At 37.1% G+C, this 26,884-nt stretch overlaps 1 protein-coding gene and 1 pseudogene across 1 annotated transcript; one reads left to right on the forward strand and one right to left on the reverse strand.

Moving 5' to 3' along the window:
• Nucleotides 1-1,247: 1,247 nt before the first annotated feature.
• LOC121426428 (sulfotransferase 1A3-like) lies at nt 1,248-11,373 on the reverse strand. Its single transcript, XM_041622728.1, has 7 exons — nt 11,044-11,373; nt 9,430-9,618; nt 6,646-6,773; nt 5,718-5,988; nt 4,603-4,697; nt 2,958-3,141; nt 1,248-2,140 (listed from the first exon to the last, which is right to left on the reverse strand). Exons 1-7 carry the CDS (start codon nt 11,057-11,059, stop codon nt 2,031-2,033), a joined length of 993 nt encoding a protein of 330 aa, XP_041478662.1. The 5' UTR covers nt 11,060-11,373; the 3' UTR covers nt 1,248-2,030.
• A 3,311-nt stretch (nt 11,374-14,684) lies between these two features.
• Nucleotides 14,685-26,234, forward strand: LOC121426429 (annotated as a pseudogene).
• Nucleotides 26,235-26,884: the final 650 nt, after the last annotated feature.

Here is a 26,884-nt window from a genome sequence, read left to right on the forward strand (position 1 = left end):
ATTACAAAAATCAGAATTTGTGATAGATTTGAAATATATTCAGAAAAAATATATTTCACCCTTATCCCTTGGACCCTGTCCTTTTCTTTCTTACCTATTTTTTTTCTATTTCCGAATCTGCCTGAAGTGTTTTGTTAAATCTTTTTATTTTGAGAAGAGTGTATTATAAACTGCCTCGGTATCCCTCAAAATTTATTGGGAACGTTTTGCTCTGTGTTGTACATGTCCTGTGTTGTTTTTTTCTGCTCTTCTACTTGGTTGAATATGACTTTTTTCATTCACGTTCCTATTCGAATCTTCTCAATGAGTTGCTTTGTTGCCTCTCAAAAATATACTCACAAAAATAGACTCAGAATTATAGTCCCTCTTAATTCTTTCTAAGCGCCCCCCCCCCCCGCCGATCGCTCTCCCTTCCAAAACTCATCACTCACGCGCGCTTCCTCTCACTCACTCACCCCTCACTCACCCACCGATTCACTCACTCACTCGATCGCTCATTCACTCACTCACTCACTCTCTCTTCCCCCCGTCTGTAGTCCCTCATTTATCTCAAAATTTATTTTTCTTGTACTTTTTTTCTTCCTTTTCTATAAGTATGCTTAACTACTGCTTCTCTTTCTTTCACAGTTCTACCATGGAGCTAACATAGCTCTATGGTTCTACCGTGTTTGACTAGTCTGCAGGCAGAGACCCTTGGTTTCGGAATTCGCATATGCACAGAGTCTGATTGAAAAAGTAGTGAGACTAGTCTATGTATCAGACAGAGGCATTCTGAACTTGGGTTTGAATTAAACCATGGTTTGAAGTTGTGGTTTAACTATGGAGAGCCAATGGGGTACTAATCCCTAAAAGTACACATCCAATTTATTAAGTCGCATGACACCCAAATTCTCTAGAAATGATAACTGAAGTATTTTGAAGTATTTTTCATCATTATGAAAGCAAAAGGAAGCGAAATAGAAAATATAAGAAATATACAATATAAACAGAGTATTGCAATTTTTGGCTCCCCATAATTTTAGCACAGACTTAGACCATGGTCTAAGATAAACCTGACTTCAGAATATGGGTCAGAGAATTTGGCGTCTCGTATAGTATTCTTCATTCTAGATAGACATGGTAAATTGGTTAAAGTGTCATGAGTCTGCGATTGAAGACTACTGTTCGATCATGATCGTCTTTCAAGAACAAAAATCGTAAATAAAAAAGCAACCTTTATTTTATCCTTTTCAGAGTTGACATGAAAATAAATGTAATTTTTTATTATGCGATACACAATCGCTCATTTCAGCGTAATTCTGGCAAAGCTGGTTTTGAAATACATATTTTTTCAATTTAAAATACATCACTACTATAATATTCTCGTTTCGAAACTGAAAGATCTATATAAATATATTTTCAATGATTATAGTACTACATTATATTCATATTGAGGTACATAAACATAGCTTAATAATGATGATCAAATTATTGCAGTATACGGGACTTGCAAATTCTATAAAGAATACAAACTCATTTCTCAGGTTTTAACAATCTTGTCACTTTATGTTAAAGTATATTCATTTATGAAAACACCTTTTCTGCCATAAATTAAGAGCATTTTTTTTTAGTCCAGACGGTCTTTAGGCTTTCTTGTAAAAGAAAATTTAAAGAAAGCAAATACAATTTCCTCTTCTCTCTTTTTCATCGTTTTTAAAAGATATTAAATAGCCATACATTTGTGACTCACTAGAGACGTGCAAAACAACATCGAGGGGGTGGGGGGGGGGGCTAGTTAGGGTTAAAAGGTCTGTTGCACATTCTGCACCAAGATTAACTAAGATAAGATTAGCCATTTAGATTGTTTTTCAATCAGCTATACATAAGTTTTTAACCACGATATAAATTATTTTGCTTCCTCCATATATATTAATTTCCTATGAATAATAACAATTAAAAGAAATTATTCTGAGTGATGTAGCTAAACGAAAATGAGAAATAGAAAAACATATATGATTTCTTGAAAGACATAGCTGTGGCTCTGATTATGGTTATTCAAATCTGAATTCAAAACCAGATCCGCCCATTTTTTCTCGAATGAGTTGATCAATCCGACGATTTTGATCCTCGGTGAAGTAGTTCTTCCAATCTCCGACCATACCTAAATTATAGCCAAAATAATGTACAAACAAAATGAAAGAAATGTTACATTTTATCATGGGAATCGAGACTATACATTTTCTTTTATCAAAACAAAAAATCGATATTTTCGGAGCCATTCAACGGATATAAGCTGATCTAAGTTCGATAACTTGCACGGCTTTCTTCATTTTCCAAAGTATGATTTTTCTAACATTGAGCCTTGTTTGGGAAAGTCATTATTTCGCTTTCCTGCATCCGGTATGATTTGTACGTGTATAGGGGTATAGGTCTCGCCGCCTATAATATAATGACTTAAAGATGGAAATTCGGCCTGATAAAATAGAATAAAGAAAGATACTTCATCGGAAGAGGAAGAGAGAGAGAGAGGGGGGATGGGAGCTAGGGTGGGGGAGGGGTTGGAAGAGGGTTGGAAGAGGAGGAGAAGAGGGGTAAAGAGAGGGGGGGGGGATAGGAAATGGGTAAACGAGCCAGTCATATTTGGAAGGATTGTAATGATTAAACATGCATTTCTTTATTGCTGTCAATATTTCATAGTCCTCTAATATACCACTGTTAAAACGTTTTAAAAAAATTGTCACCCTAATACCTTTTCACATCCGTGGTAAGGGGTTTAATGTTTGAAAGAGGTTATTTCAAGTTTTAAACAAGTTGTTTAATAGCCTTGACAATTTCAAAAAAATTAAACACTAGCTTGCTTGATAGTTTTAACAACTTATCTGTTTTAGAATAACGGGCTTATAAACAACTTGCTTATTTGTTTAAATCTTCAATCCTTTTCAAATAAATCTTTCAGTATTTCAGCATGTTATATATACCTTTACGCATGAATGACTTCTTGTTTGACGTGTCCATTTCTTCTTCATAAGCAACGTCGGGGTTGGTTGTCTTGTTACTCTTCATGAACTTGAAACTTGAAGCTTCGACGATACGGTCAATGATGTCGTCTGGTAAAGATTTCCCCATGAACTCGGCGATCTGAACTATCGTTTTCCGAGAGTCCTATATTGTAATGGGAAATAGACGCCATAGTGATGTCAGGCAAGGATTACTTTCCATTTGCTTTAATACATAAAATGAATAAGATTTATTATTTTTCCAAATATGTAGTTTCTTTAATGAGGATAAAAAATATGCTACCTTAATCATATTTTGATTACTGGCCCTATGGAATGAGTAGGCCTACCACAAATCCTGGATAATTAAGTGCATGTCTGTGGGGGAAAGTAGTCCCTATTCTAGTCTTGTGATACCCTATTGACCGGGGTTGGCAATTCTAGATTAGTGCAGTCTTAGGGATCTCAATTTCAAAACGGCCACATATACTTTCTTATTTACTGCTTGTCCCATTTCTTTCAAACTTTCACCGTTTTGTTTTACTTATTTTTCTTCTCACTCACACAACATTCAATTTTCATATCCAATAATGAATGATTATATCATGTTATATCACTCATGAGTCTTGCTGGGAGGGGGGGGGGGGGTTCTATATTAGTAGACAATGCGACTTGATTCATAAAGATATCTTCTGTACAGCATCATCCATTGATATTCATGCCTTATTACCTTAGTAAACTGAATTTTTAAGCCATTTGTGAAATATTGCTAGTATAAAAAAAAATTGTTATTGAATTTACTCGGAAAAAATAATACGCATACAGGTAGTGCATGTTTCAAAATGTTTTATAACGTTGGGACTTTGTAGGATTTTCGTACCTCTCTACCCAGATTTATAAGTCTATTTCCGTTTTATTTTGATATATTAAACCTCTCACTCAAAACTGCCAAACATGCATCTACATGAATAAAGACCCCCCCCCCTCGGGGGGGGGGGGGCGGTCAATGTATGGCTGTGCAAATCCGTGACTAAATTATTTCAAAACAGCTCCTACGCGAGTTTTTTCTCTATGTGCAAATTATCCCCTAATAGTTTTCGCAGGCTTTATTGGCTCCCAAACAAGTTGTCGCCAGAATATGACTTTGGGGAAAAAGCTTGGGAAAAATTACCCTAAACACGTTTGGCTAGAAAGAAAAAGCTTTGGAAAAAAAACATACCTAGTATACGTTTGACCTCGCGATTCAAAACTACCTTTTTCTTGAAAATCAGTGTTTTTGATAACCTTATAATGAGTGCACCGCGGCCCAAGTCCAAACCGAAAAAAAAAACATCCCTTTAACGCGGTTTTGGGGTCACGCATTTGTACAGCAATACATTAATTTTCGACTCCCCCCCGGGCAAAGACCAAACAAATTATCAAATTGATACAAAAATTACAACTTTCACCGAAAGTAACGTTAATAAAAAAAGGGGGGGGGCACGAAAACAAATTGTGTATATAAGGTAATCAATTTGACGGTTTCTTTTTCTGAGAATGAATCAAGTGAGTTTAATAATCGTAGATAAAGGCGTATTGAATTCAAATTAACGAAGCCTTAGAATATAAACGGTGGGGGTTATCATACCTTTTTCATATCTTCATAGGTGAGGAAGAGAACATTAGGGTGGTCTCTAAGCTTCCACCACGGGAGGATGTGATCTAAATAAGGCCCATAAGGAACTAAAAGGAATACAAAGAGGACATGTTCCAGCAGAAATCAATTAAGTTGATTATAAAAGAGTCGAGTCGACGAGATTCACGGTCAAATATCATGAATATCATCGTTAGCACCCCAGACTGGTAAAGTCTAAAAATGAAGTGCTAACTAATACTTAACATGCTTAAGGAGCTTATAGTGACTGCACTTCAGAGTGCTGATATTCTACACTGCAAAAAAATATTTGGTAAAAATTAAACCCGCACGAGGGTAATTATGTGTCCAACCAATTTGGGGCAGTATTTTACCCAATGCGGGAGGCATATTGTCCAGTAAGGTTAAAAAATAAGCAGCAATTACTTTAGAATGGGCAAAGTTTTCATCACACTAGATTAATAAAAATGCCCAATGTTGGTTAAAAATATAATTACCCCAATGGAACATTTTAACCAATATTTTTACAGAGTTTAGTTCACTAGAAATTAGCAGTCACTTCACAAACTCCTTTAGCATGTTTAGAGTTAAATAAGTACTTCATCTTTTTAAAGTGTAAGCATGATAATTTAGGCCTATTATTATGGTCTTCTGAACGGGGATCTGCATCGATCGCCCAAACGTGATATCCTGTCAGACAAATACTATACACGTAGTGATGAAAAAAAATAACACACCCTGACCGAGGAAAATAAAAATACCCCAACCAAAACATACAATAAAAGACCATGATGACTAGTATAAAAAATAGTTTTGAAAATTATTTTTCATATTGTGATAATATTGCATTCCTTATACAGAACTTGCTTTATATTACACCTAATATGCAGGAGATTATACCATTGAAATGGATTGTGCGTCCATCATACTTTAGCTGAACAGGGCGTACGGGATACAATTCTTAATAGCTGTGAGCTAGCAAAAAAATATATATATATTTTGTCTTTCCGTTCTTCATCATTCCCTCTTTAGTTTCTTTTCTTTTTTAATTATCAAAAATATCATACGGGGAACCCCCGGTAGCGCGACCATATTATGAACCTACGTACCCCTTCCAGCGAGGAACTCTTCGAAGAACTCGTCCCACGACACGTAGTTTGGTAGCTCTTTGATTAGTTCACAGAAGTGAAAGTAAGAGACAGCCGTGTCCTTTGGGTTTCTGGCCACATACACAACCTTCGCCTGGGGGTTATCTTGGAGTCCGTCAGGGAGCCATTTTTGAACCACGTGTGTTTTTAGTATCCGACGTGTATCGGTTGGCATTGCGTCTGCAGTTTCAACGCACGTTGGTGCCTCGTTTATTTCTTCCACCGTCTTAAACTGTATTAATAAAAATCATGCCCCCAAGAAATAATCACAATGATTTATAATGGAAGTATAGCCGCGAAGTATGAACATTGAAAATACATAGATTTAAAAGCCGAAAGCAAAAAAATATAACTTTAAAAGCCGAAAGGAAATTGTATATACGACCTGTCATGTGAGACAATAATGCAATAAATGCAATAGTACGTTAACAATAAAACATGGATATAATCTATTTGGCTGTAACGGTTATGGGGGGGGGGGTGGCGTGCCAGTGTAATTTCATTATGATGGGTGGGGGTGATAAGGCCAGTCGGATCTCGAGATTGATATAGGGTAATATACGACAAAGCTCGATAGATTCCCCTCTTTCGTGCATTCGTCCTCCATTCCATTTTGTTCTTCGTAATATTTCGTGATTAAAAATAAAATCATTATCGGGAAGCCCCATGCCCCCTTTAGGACCAGTGCACCCCTGGGTCAGGAAAAATCAGATAAATAACACTTGGACCATGTCTCACAAAGCGTTGCGATAATACCAAATCAAATTTCAACTGCAATTGCTATTTCTAGTAATTCCTATCTCTTAACGACACATATTTTTATTTTAATCGCCGCCGATCTCAACGGGGCATTTTTCATGTGGGATTGGACGGCTCGAGTTGTATTTACCGCCCCTGCATCTGGAACATCAGGAACTTCTAAGAATGGAACCATTTTAGAGATGTGTTTCCCCTCGAAGAAAGACAGGTCGGCTTCAACCTGAACAAGCATCATGATCTGCTGCGCCCATGTTGTTCCTGCAAATAAATCAAAGAAGAGGGTACACTTTCTATGAATATCACATTTATAATCAAAACACATTTTAAGATTGTGGTATTTATCTCCCTGAACGACAGGTTTCCTTCTTCACCCAAAACCTTTCTCGGCTGTTAACAGTGCGTCCCAGAAAAAAAAAACGAAACCAATATTAAGCGATGATTTATCATAACTTAATCACAAATACAATAGACAATTGCCCTACCAATGTAAAGCTTAGAATCTCCTTTTTTATCTGATATTACTAAGATTATTCCCCATTCACGCATGAGTGAGCAAAAACAATTTGAACAAAGGATACCAAAAAAATCATTTGGCAGGGGGTATCTGAATTTCAAAAGAAAATAACATGCCTAAAAGGTTCAATATCTGCTCTTTTATTTGATACCTTAATAAAAAATGGTCAAGAAGTAAAAAAGTTATGTTGCCTCAAAACAATGCTTGTATTTCCATAATTTCATTAAACAAACGTGTTTTCACCGGTTTCCCACAGAAGTTATCGCATGGTTAACAAAAGACTTAATGCATGGCTGATCGTCCACAAAACGAAGTGTCAAGTGAGTTTGAACGCTAGCCCGTAGAACCTCTTAATTTCATGAAATTATTGAAATTCAATCCTTATTTCAAATAACCAGAACTTTGTTATTTCTTGACCACTTTCTGTAATTGAGGTATCACTGAAGAGCAGATATTGAACTTTTTAGAAATGCGGTTTTCTATTTGAAACCCAGATACAGCCCGCCAAATGATTGTTTGGTATCCCCTCTTCAATTTGCGTGAATGAGAAATAATCTTAATAATTTCAGATGAAAAGGAGATTCTAAGCTTTACAATGGTAAGTCATTTGTCTATTGTATTTGTCATTAAGTTATGACAAATCTCGGTTTCGTTTTTTGTGGGACGCACTGTAGTATCAGTGTCTTGTTCATTGATTCAGATAATTCGAAATTAATTCTTAATTGATTAGGAGCTTCAAAGTAACATCGAAAACGACATGACGATATCTTATAATATACACCATGTATACCGTATCGACATCATAGCGTACAGTATATGTCAGCATAGCGAGATATATAGTACAGTACTTCGTCAGGTTGATAGACTTATCAAAAGTTGTTTGTCAACATGTGGAGATATACGTTATCTCACCATGTTATCATAGTCGCCTCATTATATCGACTTATAAAAAGTATATAGTTTTTCGACATTGCGAGATACGTTATCCTGCCAAGTTGACTCCTAACATATCGTATGTCGAACGAGATCTGCAAAGGATTGTATACCTTGCAAGATGTACATGTATAGCTTTCAAAGTTAACGAGGCACGATAGTATGTCACCATGAAGACAAAAGTAAAAAAAAAAATAGAGTAGATTATCATGGCACTTGAGAGCTTCCGTCGATCATTCTTATTCCCGACCTTTCGTTTGAGGACGCGCACGCTTATTTACGACGGCAGTTGATTATGGAAGAGACTTTTTGGGCCCGTCATCATGGTCGTAAAACTCTGTCCTGCAATGCAAATTGTGTGACATGAGATTTTTTTTTCGTTTTGCATCTGCAACGGAAACATTCAATATGCGTTTCGTGTGCAAAATTCTGGTTGCTACTATGGTAACAGCGATATATCCGATTGAGGACGACTTTCCAAAGCCACATTTGACTCCTCCTAGAGCTCGAGAGGCCGCCCGGGGGCCCCACTTCCATTGATTAGTGGATACCAGGAGCGACCACGAATAAAGGGGGACAGAGTAGGCAAGTACGTTACGTATAGGCCTATGTAACGTTATAAGGGTGTCAAAACGATGTTTAAAATGCTGGAAAAAGGAATATATATCCAATAGTTGTAGGGTTTCACAAGCCAAATACTTGTTAAGAGATGCATTTTCATAATCTGGAAAAGAATTGCTTCCCTTGTTTAGGGTACTTTTCGAAACCCTATGGTCGTGCCTGGTATCCACTCATCAATGGAAGTGGTCCTCCCGGAATTTGAATCTAATCCCCCATTTCTGGGGAAAGTAAAACATAATGCCAATTACATTGTGTGCTAGAGGCATATCGTTTGTGTAGAAGGAGTAAACAATAGAACAAAAGAAACCCGTTCAAACGTATTGCATATACTGTGTACAGAAATGGTTTCGGCTAGAGAGGTTGATCTGACCCATGAAATCAATTGCCAGTGATCCACCAATAATCCATATCAAATGCAATATCGATTCGATGGACTGTAATGATCTATATCTAAGCCTTTATTCAGTAACCTTTTCTTCACTCAATAATTATGTACTCGATTTGTTTGAAAAACCACTTTCTTATCCATGCCATAATCTATTGTAGGTCCTGCATTTCGAATATCTCCAGCCATCAGTCGTAATGTACATGCATGGTGCGGGTGTCGCGGGAAAGAATTTTGCACAGGAAAAGCAGATATGTAGGGCCTGTAACCCCCCTGTAACACAAAGCTTAGCATTGATTGTAGAGCAGTTTTTTTACGTTTGATTCTATTAACTATAATGTACAATCAATCTTAACAATCAAGTGCATTATCAAGCGTTAACTTTTGTGTTAGGGGATCCTAATATTAGCGTTCGTGAGGATTGCGAAAGGTGGCTATTAGCAGCACATATATATACCGACCTGTCTTAGGATAAGTGATGATGAACAAGTCATCTGAGCGTAGCTTGAAAGTCTTGAGCTGCCCCAGGCACTTTTTGGTGAAGAAGAAGCTCATGACGGTGTTGTCATACTCGTAGCAATTTTTGGCAACATGCGCCGGAGCTTCGGCGAGGAGGAATGACGGCTTCCCGTCCCATCCCTTGACAGGCTCTATGAAAATTGAAATAAACAGAATTATGTTTTACAACCTTTTTGTATTTTTCATCTTTGTTCTCCACATATGATCTGGATAGACCCTCTTGAGCCATAATCCGAATTCCGAGCTCATTTGAGCGCATACTATAGAGTGCAGGATGGGGGGGGGGGTTGTCAATTTGTTTGCCTCTATATTGACACAGTGTGTATATTAAAACAATTAAGTGGAACGCCTCTGACATTCTCGCCTGCATCACCCTTATGTCCACATTTCATGAAGTAGATCCATAAAGTTATGATGGCAATTCAAAATACCCCTAACTTGGCCAAAGTTCATTGAACTTATAACGTTTTACCTTAAAGTAACTTGACCTGAGACCCATACAGGATTTTCACTGATAATTGATTACTCTTATGTCCCGCTTCATGAAATAGATCCATATATTTTCAAATTTATGATTATGTTTAAACTTAACCTTTGCAGTTGATTCCAAACATAATCTTAGCTCACTGACCCTAAATGACATTTGACCTTGGCCATATGACCTGAACCTTCGTCAGGATGTTCAGTATACAAGATAACCCTTTTGTCCAATTTCCATGAACTAGGTCTATATACTTTTAATGATGACATTTTAAAAACTCAACCTTTGGTTAAGATTTCAATGTTGACGACCCCCGCCGTCGGTTGGTTGATTGGTTGGTGTTTATTTTAATGGCGTTTGCATTATAAAAGAATATTTACGGCTTTTCTGATTATATATATCCATTACTCTTATTTTTCCCCTCCAATTTTCTTTATAAAGAAGTGGAAAGGGCACAATTAAGTTGCAAAAGCAAAAAGCGGCGCCGATAGTCTCGCTCTGCTATGCAGGCGAGACAAAAGGGCTTTTCCAACCGATGATGATATTCAGAGATTATCGGATATTACAAGAACTCGTGAAAGTGAGACGGCAAATCCAGCCGAAAGTATGTGAACAACCGACATAATTTTCATCCATGTTAAAAATCCAACAACATATATACAGAGATATAGACTTTTACAAATGCTTTTTGATCTGTTTGTAAGTTAGGGAAATGGTCTAAGATAACAAGATAATGAATGCAATTACCAACGTAGATATAGTCCTATTTAGTTTCGATAGCAGTGACGTAATGATCTAGTCAAACATTTTGAGGAGGCCGAATAACTATCTGAAAAGTTTGAGCGAGCGAAAACGTGGACTTTTAAAATGAATTTTGTGATGAATATGTAGAAATAATATCCTAATGTTCTTCTATCCCTTTCTTTTTTTCTTGGTCATATGTTGGTCCTGGAACTTTGGGAAATCTCTCAAGTCCTTTTAATTAATCACCCAGGCCCCTCCCCTTTCAGCCCTAGCCCCCTGCATCTTTACTCCGGTGTAAGATTAAATGGTATATACGGTTTTGCTGACTTACCTTTAGCTGTAGACATTTTTTTGAAGGTAACACTTCTCTCGCCAGTTGTCGAAACTCCCAATCGCTCCTGCTAAGTTGGACAATATATAAAAAAACAGTGACTTTCCGATATTATGCCTAATAATACCTTCTGTATTAATGGTTTGAGATCAAAGAATGTGAAGCCCATGCACGTTCAAATATGGACTATGGATCCCGTCGACAATGATCGAGTGGTCTGAAAGAAATAGACCGAAGGTTAGCACCTCTCATGGTTGTACCCCATGAATGAATGACGTCACACCAAAAACATAGCCGAAATGGCCTAACAAATTTGCACACGGAACTTGAGTTGTTACGGATTATTATACGAACTACTCATGTATGTGACTAAAAATGTGTATCAACAAAGTGGAGCGAATTTACTATAGGCCTAGCCCGATTTCAATTGGCAAATAAACTCAATCAACTTTGAATCAAAATTTCAATCTTTAAAACTCAGCTTCAGCTGACGGGAATTGAAATGAAAGAAAAACTGTTTTAGCTTCAGAAAACCTGATCAATCCCTTCGTATTCGTAACTTATACAAACGCCTTTTTATGAGACAGGCCCCAGGTCTTAGATATTATGCAAACTAAACTACGTGCGCTGTCAATCGATAGGGACGAACAAAAACCTAGCACAAACAGACGTTGATAAACATGAGTCAAAGTCCATCCATACAGGCCATTCAATACATGAAAAAGCATCGTGTATAAGCAATGATGACAATAATGATATAGTCTGTCCAGATAAAATAAAGCGTTAGGGGGGTGTCAACCCAACCTAGAATATCAGCAGCGTGTAAGCCCCCCCCCAAAAAAAAAAATAATAATAAAATAAATAATAATAATAAAAATAAATAGATAAATAAATAAAGATTAGGGGGTCAAGTAGAGTATGGGGCCGCAAACATTTCTAAATAATCTGAGAGCGAGCGAAGCAAGGAAGAAAAATAAACATTTTCATTCCAAAATCTAATTTTTTGATACACTTTGACATAATAATTCAGTAAATTATTTCAGACTTAAAAACTTTTCCCTTCCTTTCCTTTCTTTATATTTCTCTCTCTTTTTTTGTCATGAAAATTTTATGGGATGCATGGCCCAAACAGATCTGTTTGTCGGTGATGTAGGTGAAATTAAAGGTTATTAATTTTCACGTTCCTGTGTGTAAAAAACTTATATTCACATGCATGATTAAAGAGTTCATTTTCTATCTTATTAAATAGAACTAGAACTAACTTCCGTGACGATATATTTCCATTCTCAAACCGAGAGATTTGACAAAACCAGAAGATTTCGCGTGCAAGCTTTGGTCAAAAGCCATGATAGCGTTTCCAAGCACTCCTACTCGGCCCCTGAAGGAAGGGATATATATATATATATATATATATATATATATATATATATATATATTATATAGGGTAGCTAGCTCTGGGGAACCTTGATTTAGGCTACGTCTACCATTGTTCTCTTCATCCATTTCTTTACAATATTTAAATAAAAGAGTTGCCAAAGCTGTTGTACACACACTTATATGGGCAAAATTTGATCACCTTTTCTATCTACGGTTGTTTTTATTCTAATTGTATTTTGCTTTTATATATACATATAGTCCCACAATCATGGGTGTCGATCACAATGGGGGGATGGGGGGGATATATCCCCCCAATATTTCAAGTGGGGGGATGGCCTGTATTATCATCCCCCCAATAATTTAGGGTAGAAAAATTATAATAATGATGATGAAAAATGAAAAGTTTGATCATGATGATTATAGTATGCCATCAATCAGTTTGTTTCCCTCGCAATTTGTGTATATTGTTATTAAATAAAAACATTCTTTTTCAGGACTATTAAACAGATGGGTGGAGGTTCAAGATGAAAAAGAATGAAATGTTTATATATCTGATATTTTTCAACACATGACATAAAAGGACCCCAACGAAAATCAACTTTTGTTGATAGGGTGTTCCATCCCAACAGTGGTGAATAAATTAATTTAAATAAATCATTAATTCAAAAGGGTGGAAAAATAAACGGGAGTAAAAGGGTTGCAAGATAAATAAAGGAATGACGGTAAGCCCGATGGCGCACGAGAAGCCACACAGGTTGTAATTTGTGCTAGTTTTAATTGGTCCGAATCTGCATTTTATCATCATGCATTTAGAAGAATAAAGATATTGCCAGTCAGGTTAGATTTAAGAGAGAAGTTGTATACACATAGGCGTCGATCCTGGGTGGGGGGGGGGGCAGGGGGTGATCGCCCCACCAATGAAAATATTGGGGGGCAAACATATCGTTTTGCCCCCCCCCCAATAATTCCGTATGTGCAACTAAAAAATAAAATAGGATTGTAATGCTACACTGAAATCAGCAAGCGAGATTGAGATACCAACTCGATTTTGATTTAAAATCGTGCTCAAAATGTCTGCTTTTCAGATTGGAATATAAAAATTTTCAGCTCGCGCTTCGCGCTCGCATCATGTACCAAAAACCCATACTTTTCATGATTATATAGGTGAATATAATGTCCCGTTTTCAATTCTAAACCTCAAAAGAACTTTGATTTTGCAATAATCTTTTGTTGGATATATATCTTCCATTAAAGTGTCCTTTTTCCAGATCAAAATATCAAAATTTTCAGCTCGCGCTCGCATCTATTGTTCTTCTAGATACCCATCTTAATCATTGGTACCAAAAATGCTTAGAATATCAAGCTTTCAGGTCAGAATATAAAGAAATTTCAGCTCGCTCTCTAGTGAGATACATGCATCGACCCTCCTCATGAGTTACTACAAACAAACCTAAACAGGTACATTTTTCCTGTTTTCATGACATACTAAACAAATTTAGCTCGCGCTTCGCGCTCGCATTGTTGGTGAAGGTGAGGTATGTGTCTCTTTCTCATATATATATGTGATCGAGCGCCTTTGGAACGTTGATTCATAATTTTGGCCCCCCCCCATCTGAAAAATGGATCGACGCCCCTGTGTATACATCATGCTCAATAAACAGATCACTATGTACATGATCCAGTCAATTTTTGTCATTTTTTTCTTGGTATGAGTTTAGAATAGGCTTACTTGTAACACAAATTGAATTTTCAAAAAAATTATACAAGTATAGTACACTACAACAATGAAGGAATTTCCAAGAACACCATGCATATCAACCACTCCCAAATGTCCTAACTTGTGATTTTAGTGGGGGTAATGTTGAAATATCCCCATCCACAAGAACATTTGTGTCAATCATCCCCCCAACCAAGAATACCGATCGACACCCATGCCCACAATAGTCTTTATAGTTGTTTGAGTATGCAATGAAGCCGGTTTATCGTTCATCATTTTCTTTATTATAGTCAAATTTATCACATAGGAAAGTTTAGACGAAGAATAATGTTAGCTTTCAGACGCTAAGAAAAAAATTGTAAGTATATCATGTCGGTGATGGTTTGGGCGATCTCTCCCTGAGCTTCGATTTGGAAAGATCCATATGACAAACAGTCAGATTCATATTTCACGGAAAATTCATTTTCTCATTATAATTCATAATCCAATCGGTTCCTAGCTGAGAAATCGTTTCTCAAAGATGCTGGCACTGGGAGGAAATGAAAATGTGATGGTCCCTTTGGTAAATGATGGTATCAAACGGATATATGGATCACTTTTTCATTCGTGTTCTGTAATTTTGTGCTTGGATAAAATCTTAGAAGGCTCAAAAGATCCCAACCCTTATAGCTGCATTTGAATCTGTGCGGACCGCTACCAGAGTGCAGGCTGGATGCTGCTTTTTCAGAGATATGGCTGAAAGAAAAGGTAAACATTTTGATAATTGTTGCCTTAATACACCGTATATAGCATGTAAACATTACGGTATTGTATATTTCTCGTCGGAGAAAACATAGCAAAGTGCAAATATGCTTTGATCTTGAACTCCAGGCAATTGTGTTCAACATTTGCGGATCGGGGGGGGGGGGGGCACATCCAGCCCATGCCCCCCTTTTGAGAGTCATAGAAAGTATTTGTATTGTGAATATGTCATCTACACAGGTGAGGACCCCCCTATTTTTTTTTTTTTTTGCTTATCAAATTTAAAGTGGGACAAAATGATGCAAATTTTTGACTGAAAACTTTTTTTTTGGCTTGTCAGATTTTCCTCCGAAAAATGTGCCCCCCCTTTTTGAAAATTGCCGGATCCAAAAGGTCACACCAACATCACACTCCAAATTGAGCGCTGGTATGTCATTGTTAATCACGTCATAATAGATTTGATCGGTCATGAGTCGGTTACGCACTTGTGACTGCAGGGCCCTGGGAACGATATCTTTTACGGGGGTGCTGAGGTAGATTTAAAAAGCCCCCCCCCCCCAAAAAAAAAAAACAATGGTTTCCACAACAAATGGAATTCAAACTGGTCATAGGCAGCACCCCCTGGAATTCTGGTAGGTGTGACAAAATGGAGGTCAAACTGGTCCTCCATTTTGTCACACCTTCCAGAATTCCAGGGGGTGCTGCCTATGAAGAATAATACACACCAAAGAAAATCTTGGGGGTGCTTCAGCAATCCCGCTTCCCAGGGCCATGGGAAATTCAATGATTGCTTATTGAATGTTGTTACGGTTTAGTCATATATCAAACATTATCATGATTATTAGGTCTACCGGTGATGATAACGCAACGTATTAACCTTGGAGTATCTAGGAAAAGTGCTCCTGGGCAGAGCTACAAGTTGGCCCCTTTCCAACTTCTCAAAGTAGGGAGGGGTGAGGTTGAGTGCTGATGGCGGCGCCCATTCTAGGTCCTCCATTTTGAGCTTCTTGTTATAGTTGTTGACTCGTGAGATGGATTAATTTTTCGTAAAGGTGATTTTACTTTCACTTTCTTTGTTGTTCTTTTTCTGATATATCTTGTATTCTCCCCCTTTCTTTCTTAGCGCTTTGAAACTTTCGTATATAGCGCTTTATAAATTTTGTATGTTATTATTTTTAAAATTATTATTATAAGCTTTAATTTGTTTTATGCTACCCATAGTGTTCTCTTTATTTCGTTTTGTTTTCCCTCCCGCTCACATTTGCCGACCATTTTTGAGGGGGGGGGGGGGGGGTAAAAATATCAATAGGTCGTATATTGCTACTAGAGAGAGACACGAGTAAAGTTGTTAGGCGACCTAAATAAACGATAGTTCTGGATGAGCCCTATATACAGGGGCCGCGGAACGGTTTTCAAAGAGGGGGGGGCTGAGCCAAAGGTGGGGGCTGACCATGCAAAAAATCACAATCCTATGGTAATTTTTACGTTTTTGTACCCCCACACTTTTTTCCAAAACCGCTTCTGCGGCCCCTGATATATAAGGTACACGCTAAGAAAAATAGATTTTATTCAGCATCATTCAAATATCACAATGAAAGCCCCTTTTGGGCAGTTTGATGCATCCTTAGAAACTTCGTTCACTTATAGCATGGATAGTAGGATCCATGCTTGTAGGGGTACATCAATCTACAGCTCCACCCTTAAAAGGGTCTAGTGTTATACCCTTTAGCATGTTTAGAAAAGGTTCACGTGGTACCCTATTGAATACAAATTGTTCTGCACCTGAGAACTATAAAAACCTGCAACCATAGGGTGCAAACAAGTGTATAAATGCAAAAAGGGCTTACCCCCCCCCCAAAACAAAAACAAAAAAGAAGAAGAAGAAGAAAAGTTGCACGACAAAAAGGGAGAAAAAAATAAATAGCAAAGGAAAAAGTGAAATATTTTTACTCTCTCGCTTCGCTGTCGGACCTTTTTTTTTGCCCCATACGTTATGCAGTGCCTCACACTCTTTTGCTCATCTCGTCACTGATTAAAGTGAAACCCAAATTATTATCTTTATAGAGAGGTAGTCTTTCTACATTATATACAGGTTTTCGATAGAGCGGGTTTGACTGTAAAAATGTGAATGTAGCGATAGATCAAATAACATTGCAGGAAAACATTCGTTTTTCTCTATTCGGTTTCACTCTCTCATGCCTCCACAAGAAATTCAAAACCTTCCCCCTATCGGAATACAAATTCGCCACCTCTGCCTACCAGCATAGTAGAAGGTAACACTCAATAAAAGAATAAAAAAATGTAATTCCAATCGAGTTATCGGGTTCCGTTACCAACTCAAGTTTATGTTCCCCGGGTACTATATGCATTCGATCACAGTGCGACTTACAAAGAATCGCCAAACTATATATATATATATATATATATTGGCGAAGAAGCTCACAAAGCATTGAAGCTAGAGACGGACCCTGGATTTCTTCAACTTTTATTAGTACAAGCTTTCGGCCATTTAGTTGGGCCTTCTTCAGGTATCTGAAAATGTAAAAGACATAATGGCTTAATTTACTAAATATATATATATCTTTAAAAAAAAATGTTTTACATCGGTAATTTTTAATTAGGATCATCCAATAGCAGTGGCGTAGCTAGGATTTTTTTCCCGAGGGGGCACTGGGGGGTCCTTGCTTTTTCAGGGGGGGGGGCACGGCCATTTTCCGGTGTGTGTCTATGTGTCCACAAGGGCGGATCCGACTTTCGCCAATAGGGGACCAGGCCAGAAATTATCTTCACCTATATCAGTCACTTCTTACTTTTATTCTTATAAACAAAATAAACATAAAATAATCTCATAAGCCTTATAAAAAGTGCGAGCGCGAAGCGCGAGTGATTTTTTTTTTACTTTAATGTATTTTTTTTCTGAAAATTTAATTTTCTGGGCAATGTTATGTGTGATCCTGAACAAGATTCGTATGTACCCCAAGCGCGAACAGAAATTTTTATCAACTGTTCTAGCATTATCGAAAAGGGACCTGTTAAGGACTGCTTACAGTTACCCACGAAGACGGTATATATTTCAATAATGCGAGCGCGAAGCGCGAGCAAATTTTTTTGACATTCCGACCTAAAAAAGGTCATTCTAAGCACTTTTTGTATTAATTAATGGGATAGGTATGTAACTAAACAATTGATGCGAAGAAAATTGAGATTTTAGACCTAAAAGTGGGACACTCTATTCATATTTTGTAAGTCATAAGTAAGGATATAGTCAGTTGGGTATCATTAATAATGCGATCGTGAAGCGTGAGCAGACAATTATTGATATTCTGATGTAAAACTGGATATATAAAGAACATGCAGGCTATCGCGCATGTTTTATATTTAGACCTAAAATCTGGGCATTCTGAATACATTTGTTTAATGGAACATTATGGAATACACGTAGACAATATAAACTTGGCAAATCAAACAATGTGACCACGCAGCGTGAGCTTAAAATGCTGATATGTAGACCATAAAACGGACATTTACAGAGCACTTAATTTGTAAATGAAAAAAAATAATGAAAGCTCGATGTCCGAGCTAAAATATGTTTTGCATATTGACTTCAAAACTTGCTCCACATCAGCCTATTGAGCAAGATATGAATCCCATCGAATAGGCAATTATGGCGCGAAGCGCCAGCAAAAAATTCTATATAGTAACATGAAAATATTTTTTTGTAATTGCAAGTCTTCCCCCTCACATTATTTCATTCATCGTCTTCCTCCTCTTCTTTTTTCTTCTGTCTTTCTTCTTCTTTTTCTTATTCTTTCTTCTTTCTCCCTTTTTCTTTTTTTTTTTTTTGCTCTGCCAATTTTTTCTGGGGGGGGGGGCACCTGGGGGGCACACCAAATCTCGGGGGGGGGCACGTGCCCCCAGGCCCCCCCCGTAGCTACGCCACTGTCCAATAGCTATTAAAATCAATTAAGTTTACGCAGATTTTTATTACAACCATTTTTTTAAAGTATGTAGACATATTGTGTTATGTGTGCTGTATAATACAATATCTCAAAGTGTATAATAAATACATATATCTCAAAATAATACATATTCTCAAAATAATATATATCTCAAAAGAAGTTGTATTGTCGAGAAAACAATTGTCAAGAACAATCAAATTTGAAGAGAAAAGTAAAAATTCATAGACCTATAACCATATCTCGTTTGTCCTAATGAACAGATGATTTACATCGGCTTATGAGCGAAAACGTAACTCAGTTTTTAAAGGATAACTAGTTAGAGATGATCCTATAATACCATAACATCACGATAAACCACAGATATATCTTTTTTTTGTCCATTTACATTAACAAGCCTCTAAGTTTGACATTTTTCAAAGTGTGTCAGTGGTTACACCCGAGCCTGTAACACACTTAAAAATAAAACTTTGGTGTTGATGGACTATGCTCTCGATCCACGTTTATTACATTAACACATAGTCACATACATATTGTTTTCTATTCCAGATGCTGTAGAATGTTGGACCGGGGAGATGTCGGCCCTCCTCGCCAAGTCCCCGGCCCATGTCGCCAAAGTCTGCTACGAATACGAGAATGTGGCCATGTTATATTACATCACAAAGAAAGGCATCGATCAGACGAAACGATTCAAACTTCGTCCGGATGATGTGTACGTCATCAGTTACCTTAAAGCAGGTTAGTAAAATTTCCCGGGGGGGGCATTTTTTTTCAGTTTTGGACACGGGCCGCGCGTGCACTCGGTACACTGCAAAAACTCTGATGTTGATTTAACACCAGCCCGGAATCTATGTCCAAACCAGAGAAATGTTAAACAACACCAGTTTTCTTTTGGTCTAACACCAGATAGGCGTTTATACAACACCAATTAATATTAAAACAGCATTGGTTTAATTCCAAACTGGTGTTGTTTCAATACTCCTCTGGTGTGGACATATATAGATTCCGGGCTGGTGCTAAATCAACACCGAAGTTCTTGCAGTGTAAGGGTATCAAGAGCACCGATTTTTGAAAAAAATGGTAGTTTTGAAAGACTGGTCAATGGTCGATCGCGGTGTAAAACGTATTTAGGATATTTTATCCAAAAAAATTCTCTTTTTTTAAGACTAGCCAAACGTGCTTAGGGTATGTTCCCCCCCAAGCTTTTTCACCGGAGTCATATTCTGGTGACAGCTTGTTTAGGGGCCAAAATGTGTTAATAAAGCCCGCGAAAAACTTGTTAAGGGGGTTTTGGAATAATTTGGTCACGCATACATGTGTACAGCAATACATTTGACTGGTCCCCCCGGGTAAAATTTAGAAGTGCAAAAGTCTGTTCAGGCTCATTTTCATCTTTATGACGAAGACTCCGAACCCCCTTGTAGGCCCCATGGTGTTAATGCGACATGATTCTACACTCCCTTCAAACCCATGGTCACCATTATGCGGCAGGATTCTACACTCCCTTCAAACCCATGGTCACCATTATGCAACAGGATTCTACACTCCCTTCAAACCCATGGTCGCCATTATGCGACAGGATTCTACACTCCTTCAAACCCATGGTCGCCATTATGCGACAGGATTCTACACTCCCTTCAGGTCCATGCTAACCATTATGCGACAGGATTCTACACTCCCTTCAGGTCCATGGTCGCCATTATGCGACAGGATTCCACACTTCCTTCAAACCCATGGTCGCCATTATGCGACAGGATTCTACACTTCCTTCAGGTCCATGGTCGCCATTTGGAAACATGATTCTACAATCCCTTCATGGAGTTGGAAATATAACTTCCTGCTCCCTTCAAGCCCTTGGTCTTCATTATGCGAAACTAAGTTAGACATGTTAGATGTGTTTCCGAAATTGAAAACAAAAATTGTATGATTAAAACAATGCATAACTTTAACAATATGTTGGTAGAAATAATGAGTAACAATAAGAGTCACTCTTGATGCCCCCGAATTGAGCTATTGATCGATATAATTCTTAATTATTCAAGTAATCGACATATTAATGAACTTGGGCACAATTTTTATTTTCTTGTCAACAGGAACTACCTGGCTCCAGCAGATTGCGATGTTGGTACAGCTTGAAGGGGATCTCTCATTCTTCGAAGGAAAGCACATCATTACGATGGTTCCATACTTGGAGATATGCACTTTAGAGGACAAGATGGGGGTAAGACAGCGTTCACTTTTAAACCGTTGTCAGTAATATTTAGTTCCACCTTTTTCATTATTGTAGGGAAATTCTTAGAATCACACTGATCACAGATTTGCCAGTGGAACCTGTACACAAGGTTACCTGTTACTCCATTCTGTGAGGGATTTTCAATCGTTTAGGATTTATACACCTTAATAAAATCACACTCATTTAAATGAATAACCAAAGATTTGGTGAATATGTACGTGACCCCTTCCTGGTCAAAGTAATAAATCATTGGTTAGAATCTACTGTTTCTTTACATTTTCAGCTTTAGTATTCATCGGATATTTTATTCATTCCGATAGCTTATTCGACAAATTTATTATTTTGTTTTAATGACTGCAGCACTAGAAATACATTTCATGGCGTAACATTACACCTTACTTGGAAGTTATAACAAAAACGGCCACAGATCGACTATATAAGTAATCCTTTACACATAGGAATGTATATATCTACATGCCTAAAATCTTAACAGAGATTAGAGTAATTTCACACATTTGAAAATTGAAAATAAATTCAACGTTGATTCACGATAAATTCAACATACCTTCAGGTGTCGTTGGTTCAAGGCCGAATAAAAAACAGACTGGATACAATTGAAGTTTAACGAATGAAGACAAAGGGCGATCAGGGGCCCGTTGCATAAAAGCTACTACTACTATGGTAACTTTGCCATCCACTGGTAACTACCATGGTAACAATGCTAATTAGGCAATAAACATCAAGGATTCATTTAACGTCCTATCCGAGGGACGAGTGTTTTCCATTGTAACATAGATGCAGGCTATGTTACAATGGAAAACACTCCGTCCCTCGGATAGGACGTTAAATGGAGGCCCCGTGTAGAGGAGAGTCACCACCTTTGCACGTTAAGAACCCACTGCACTATTCGTATAAGAGTAGGGGGTAACCCCGGTGTAGTGGTCCACCTGCATTCCCCCCAATTAGTTATATCGGGAGGAGAGACCTGCGGGTCATAGTGATTCTGCTCGCTTTTCGCCTCCCAGCTAGGCACACGTGACGCCAAACAAATGATAATAATAATAAAAAAGAAGCCATTGGATAGCTAAGTTACCATAATGGACAATTTTATGCAACGGGGCCCAGAGCCTTTGACGAGTGTGATTAAGTTTATTTCTTTCTTTCTCTATTTATATAGAGTATATTCCTTAAATTGCTCGGAATGTGCGTGATCCCGGGACGTGAACCATTTTAGTTTTACATTTATTAATTTATTAGAAAATATTCATACAGGTTAAAAAGATCAGCTTAATTGCTGTTTTACATCAATGTCCTGATTTAACAAGGATATAAAAACATATAAGTTACAATAATACGATGCAAAATACATATTAATATTCAAACTTAGCTACTAAAATATGATAATAAAATACTGTAAATATCACGGCAAGATAATCTGTTATCACCTATAACTTTCGCAAGCAAACTCGGACCTGTCCCCGTACAACGCATCGCAGACATTTATTTCCCTCCGTGATGTAGCGGATGCGTCAACTCCCCAACAAGTACGATTCTGGCACATGAGCCCTACTTCAGAGACCGGGCGCTGCGAAACAAACACCTCCCGATGCTGAACCCACAACATTATGACGTTGTTATTCATTTACCGTTCAGAAGCGTCCTTTCTGATAAGGAAAGATATCAACAAAAATTATATCTAAGGTCATAATAGATTACGAAAAATAGACAAATGCATTATGCATATGCATATTACAAAGTATAATTGATTTTGATCTAGATCTTTGCGTGGACTTTGGAATGTATTATGTAATAATTGATTGTTCCTTTTCACTTTTAAGGAAAATATACTGAGTTCTGTTACAAAGTGTTTGTCTTTTAGTACAAGGACAAGGAAGAGATAATTAGCGCACCGACTGGTGCTGAACAGCTGGCTGACTATATGCTCCCGATACACCTCGGATATTGAAAACCACACGTGGTCCCAAGATGGCTCCCTGACGGACTCAAAGATGATCCTCAAGCAAAGGTGCTGTACATTGCTAGAACCCGAAGGATACAGCAGTTTCTTACTATCACTTCTGCCATCTAGTCAAGGCACTTCCAAAGTATACTTGGGATGAATTCTTCGAAGAGTTTATTTCAGACAGAGGTAAACCTTACTCCTAATTAGTTTGAGACTTTTCGTCATATTTCGAATTAATTTAAAAAGCTACAATTCTTTATCTTCTTGATATTAAATATTTTCACTTTCTTTCCATTCTTTTATCACTCGGAAGATGAGGGTAACGTAACCATGGTAACAACCACTATCGATAAAAGGGAACGTTTTGCTATCCATACTTTCAAATGTTACTGTTCTTTTTATCATTCATATCTCAATTGCCTCATTCTCCAATCCTTTCCCATATCTTTGAATAAAAACATTGTTATGCATATAGCCCCTTCCGAAGTGTACTGTGGATGAATTCTTTAGAGTATTTATCCCAGATAAAGGTAAACCGAACTACTATTTTTTTTTCATTAGATCGAAATGATGGATGGAACAATATTCTAGTTGAACTCAAATCATGTACAAGATTGTCAGTATCAAGGCATAAAGACAAAGCTCATAATTGTGTGCACATTGTTAAATATTGTCTTCCCTATATTCTCCCGACACTTGTTTCATTTCCTTCGTTTCTCTCATATTGTAATTCATTTAGTTATTCATTTGTTTTTATTTGTTTTTCCCTTGGTTTACCCATGATAAGCGTCTCCGGCTTTCAGCAATCCCTCCAAATTCGGTCTACATAATTATCAGACTGTTTTGTTTCTTTGATCGTTCTTTATAGTCCTTGTTTTTGTAGTATTTGATTGTCTTGATTTTCATGTGATTATATTATTTTTTCAATCAACTCCTTTTTGTACTTTACGACATATTAACATCGCTCAGTTGAAATTAAAATATGAATTGAAACACTGTTCGTCACAGATGACCCCATCGGGAAAGCTATGTCTGCTTCATATAATTAAATCTAATGCAAAAACTACATGTTCCATCAATCGTCTTTAACTAGGCTTTTGATTATTTCTCTTGTCATTTTCGAGAGTCGCGACCTTGCAGATTATGATATTGGGAATCATGGTAGCCGCAACCTATATTGAGAAAAGGGATTCTTTAATTTATATTTTGAAATGTTACCTTTCTCAAATTTTGTCCCTCTTTTCATGTATTTTTGTCAATATTTAGACGGCGCAATACTACATGTATGAATGGATGCCTAAATCTGTTAATTGTTGTGATGGGCAGGGTAAGGATTAGAGAGACATGGCTCATTAATTCTGCCTTTATTCGATCATAATGCTTCGCGATGTTTTCAAATTTACAGTTATTTACGGTTCTTGGTTTGAGCACATTCTCTATTGGTGGAACCTACGGAATCATCCCAACGTTCTCTTTCTCAAGTATGAAGACATGAAACATGTACGTCACTATTCAAAGATCTATCTATGTCGTCACAGACCAGTATCAAATGGACTTAAACATCCTTCACAATCATGACAATGATATTTAACTGGCATTATTTAGACTAGCGTCAAATCAATTCTTACCTTTCTTGGAATCAACAATGTTCAAATATTACGCTAACATTACACCACCGAAACTGACTACAAACTGACTAAACCATTGATAAATAACGAACCGTTACCGGTCTGGAGTTGATTTCTTTGGTGACGATTGTCACAAATCATTGATACTCGCATGGCCTAATAATTATTGATGCATTAATAATAACGCCCAAATAAACTCCCTCTTACACACTTTCAATTAAACCATGATCAATTATTAGTGTAAATAGAACAATCAGAATTATTTTGCAGCGACCGCATTCTTTTCTCAGAAATAACAGATTAGGTTGTCGTCTTTTTTTCCAAATCAATAAACATGGGGTTATGACTGAAAGAAGTAGATGTGATCAGTGGAAGATGAACTAATAATTGACAATGACTGAAAGGATGCTTTTATGCGCATATATATATATAATTATATTTTAATGGCAGGATCCCAGGAAAGCCGTGATTCAGATCGCCGAGTTCATGGGGAAATCTTTACCAGACGACATCATTGACCGTATCGTCGATGCGTCAAGTTTCAGTTTCATGAAGAATAACACGAGTGCGAACCCAGACGAAGTTCTTAAGAAAAGCTTGGACCTCACCAAGGAGAAAACATTCATGCGAAAAGGTAATTCATTAATACCGGTTATAATGATAATAAAACAATAATAATAATAATGACAATAATAATAATAATAGTAATAATAACAATGTTAAAAATTATTATGATGATATACTACTACTCATTATGTTAATTATGATAATAAAAAAAGTCATATATCAATGGTGGCTACCCTAGTTCTGAAAACTTATGAAATCCTACGAAAAGTTTTGTTGGTGATGGTTCCAACGACTAGTTTGCTCTCGAGCAGTTTGTAGTTGACCTAGCTCATATTGCATTTATGACATTTTCGATATCATGCTTTACAGGTATGGTTGGAGATTGGAAGAATTACTTCACAGGAGAACAAAATCGCCGCTTTGATCAACTCTACCAAGAAAAGATGGCCGGGTCTGGACTTGAGTTTACTTTTGCATGACCATCGTTAATATCTTGCATTTCACAATGATTACATTAGGTTACACAAGGTTAAACATCGCAAATTTAAACGCAACTTTGGATGATATCAAGTTCGGTGTTTATGTTTTCGCTTTCGTTGAATTTCAAACGTGAACTGGGATGCTGATTCAAACCCCAACACCGAAATCGGGTGTATAAATATTACACATTTTGAACCATAGATAGCCCTGGACATTAAGCATCAACTTAATTTCAAGAATGGTGTAGTTTTGGCTGTGCTATTTTTATTTCAACACCATGCCAATCTTCCTCAATATTGAAATCGCCTAATGGGAATCCTGTATGAATACAACATCACTGATGACGCCAAATGATGACGATTCAAATATTTCTATTAAAAGAAAATATACCCTTTTGGTCGACAGATGCGAATGATCTTCCAATAACTTTGATTTGTAATGGGAGATATTGGTAATCATGCACAGAAGGCAAGCAGTATCTTCAGGATTTCATAAAGATATTGCACTACAAATTCCTGCATTATTTTGACGCATATAGATTGAATTGAAAATTTTGGGATGCAACGTACCGCACGTAGAATCTTCGTCCACTGATGAAAAATTGTACCCACAGTGTGGTAAAAAAAGCATATTAGTTCAAAATACTTATAATAATAATAATAATAATATGCGCTTTAAATTGAAAAGATTGAAAAAAAAAATATCTACAAGACCTTGTCACGCCTTATGCACCAGCTAGAAGCCTGAGATCATCACACCCAACTTCTTAAGACTCCCAAGACACGTGTAGCATATGGTGCACGAGCTTTCTCTGCCTCAGCACCTTCTCTCTGGAATAATTTGCCATTAAATTTAAGAATTATGCAATCACTGGAGACCTTTAAATCCAAACTGAAATCTTATTTTTTCTAACAGTATTAGTTATTGGCACTTTGACACTCATCCAAACTTTCTCATTCTTTCTTTTTTGTGAGCCTCGGAATAGAATATTTCTAGATAGATGGCGCTATATAAATGCCTATTATTATTGTTATTATTATCATTAATTCTTTGATAGCAAGTATTTTGAACTAATATGCTATTTTTACCTTGACACTGTGGATACAATTTTGCATCAGTGGACGAAGATTCTACGTGCGGTACGTTGCATCCCAAAAGTTGTTGGCACTTTTATTGCTG

The sequence above is a fragment of the Lytechinus variegatus genome, chromosome 13 (assembly GCF_018143015.1).
Source record: "Lytechinus variegatus isolate NC3 chromosome 13, Lvar_3.0, whole genome shotgun sequence".
NCBI classification, from domain to species: domain Eukaryota; kingdom Metazoa; phylum Echinodermata; class Echinoidea; order Temnopleuroida; family Toxopneustidae; genus Lytechinus; species Lytechinus variegatus.

Bases quoted from the DNA above. Each gene is read 5' to 3' on its own strand.
- LOC121426428 (XM_041622728.1), bottom strand. The intron at 6,774-9,429 runs GTCGGTATATAT...ATTTATTTGCAG, and splicing joins CATCACTTATCCTAAGACAG to GAACAACATGGGCGCAGCAG. The intron at 5,989-6,645 runs GTAAATACAACT...TTATTAATACAG, and splicing joins ATGTTCCAGATGCAGGGGCG to TTTAAGACGGTGGAAGAAAT.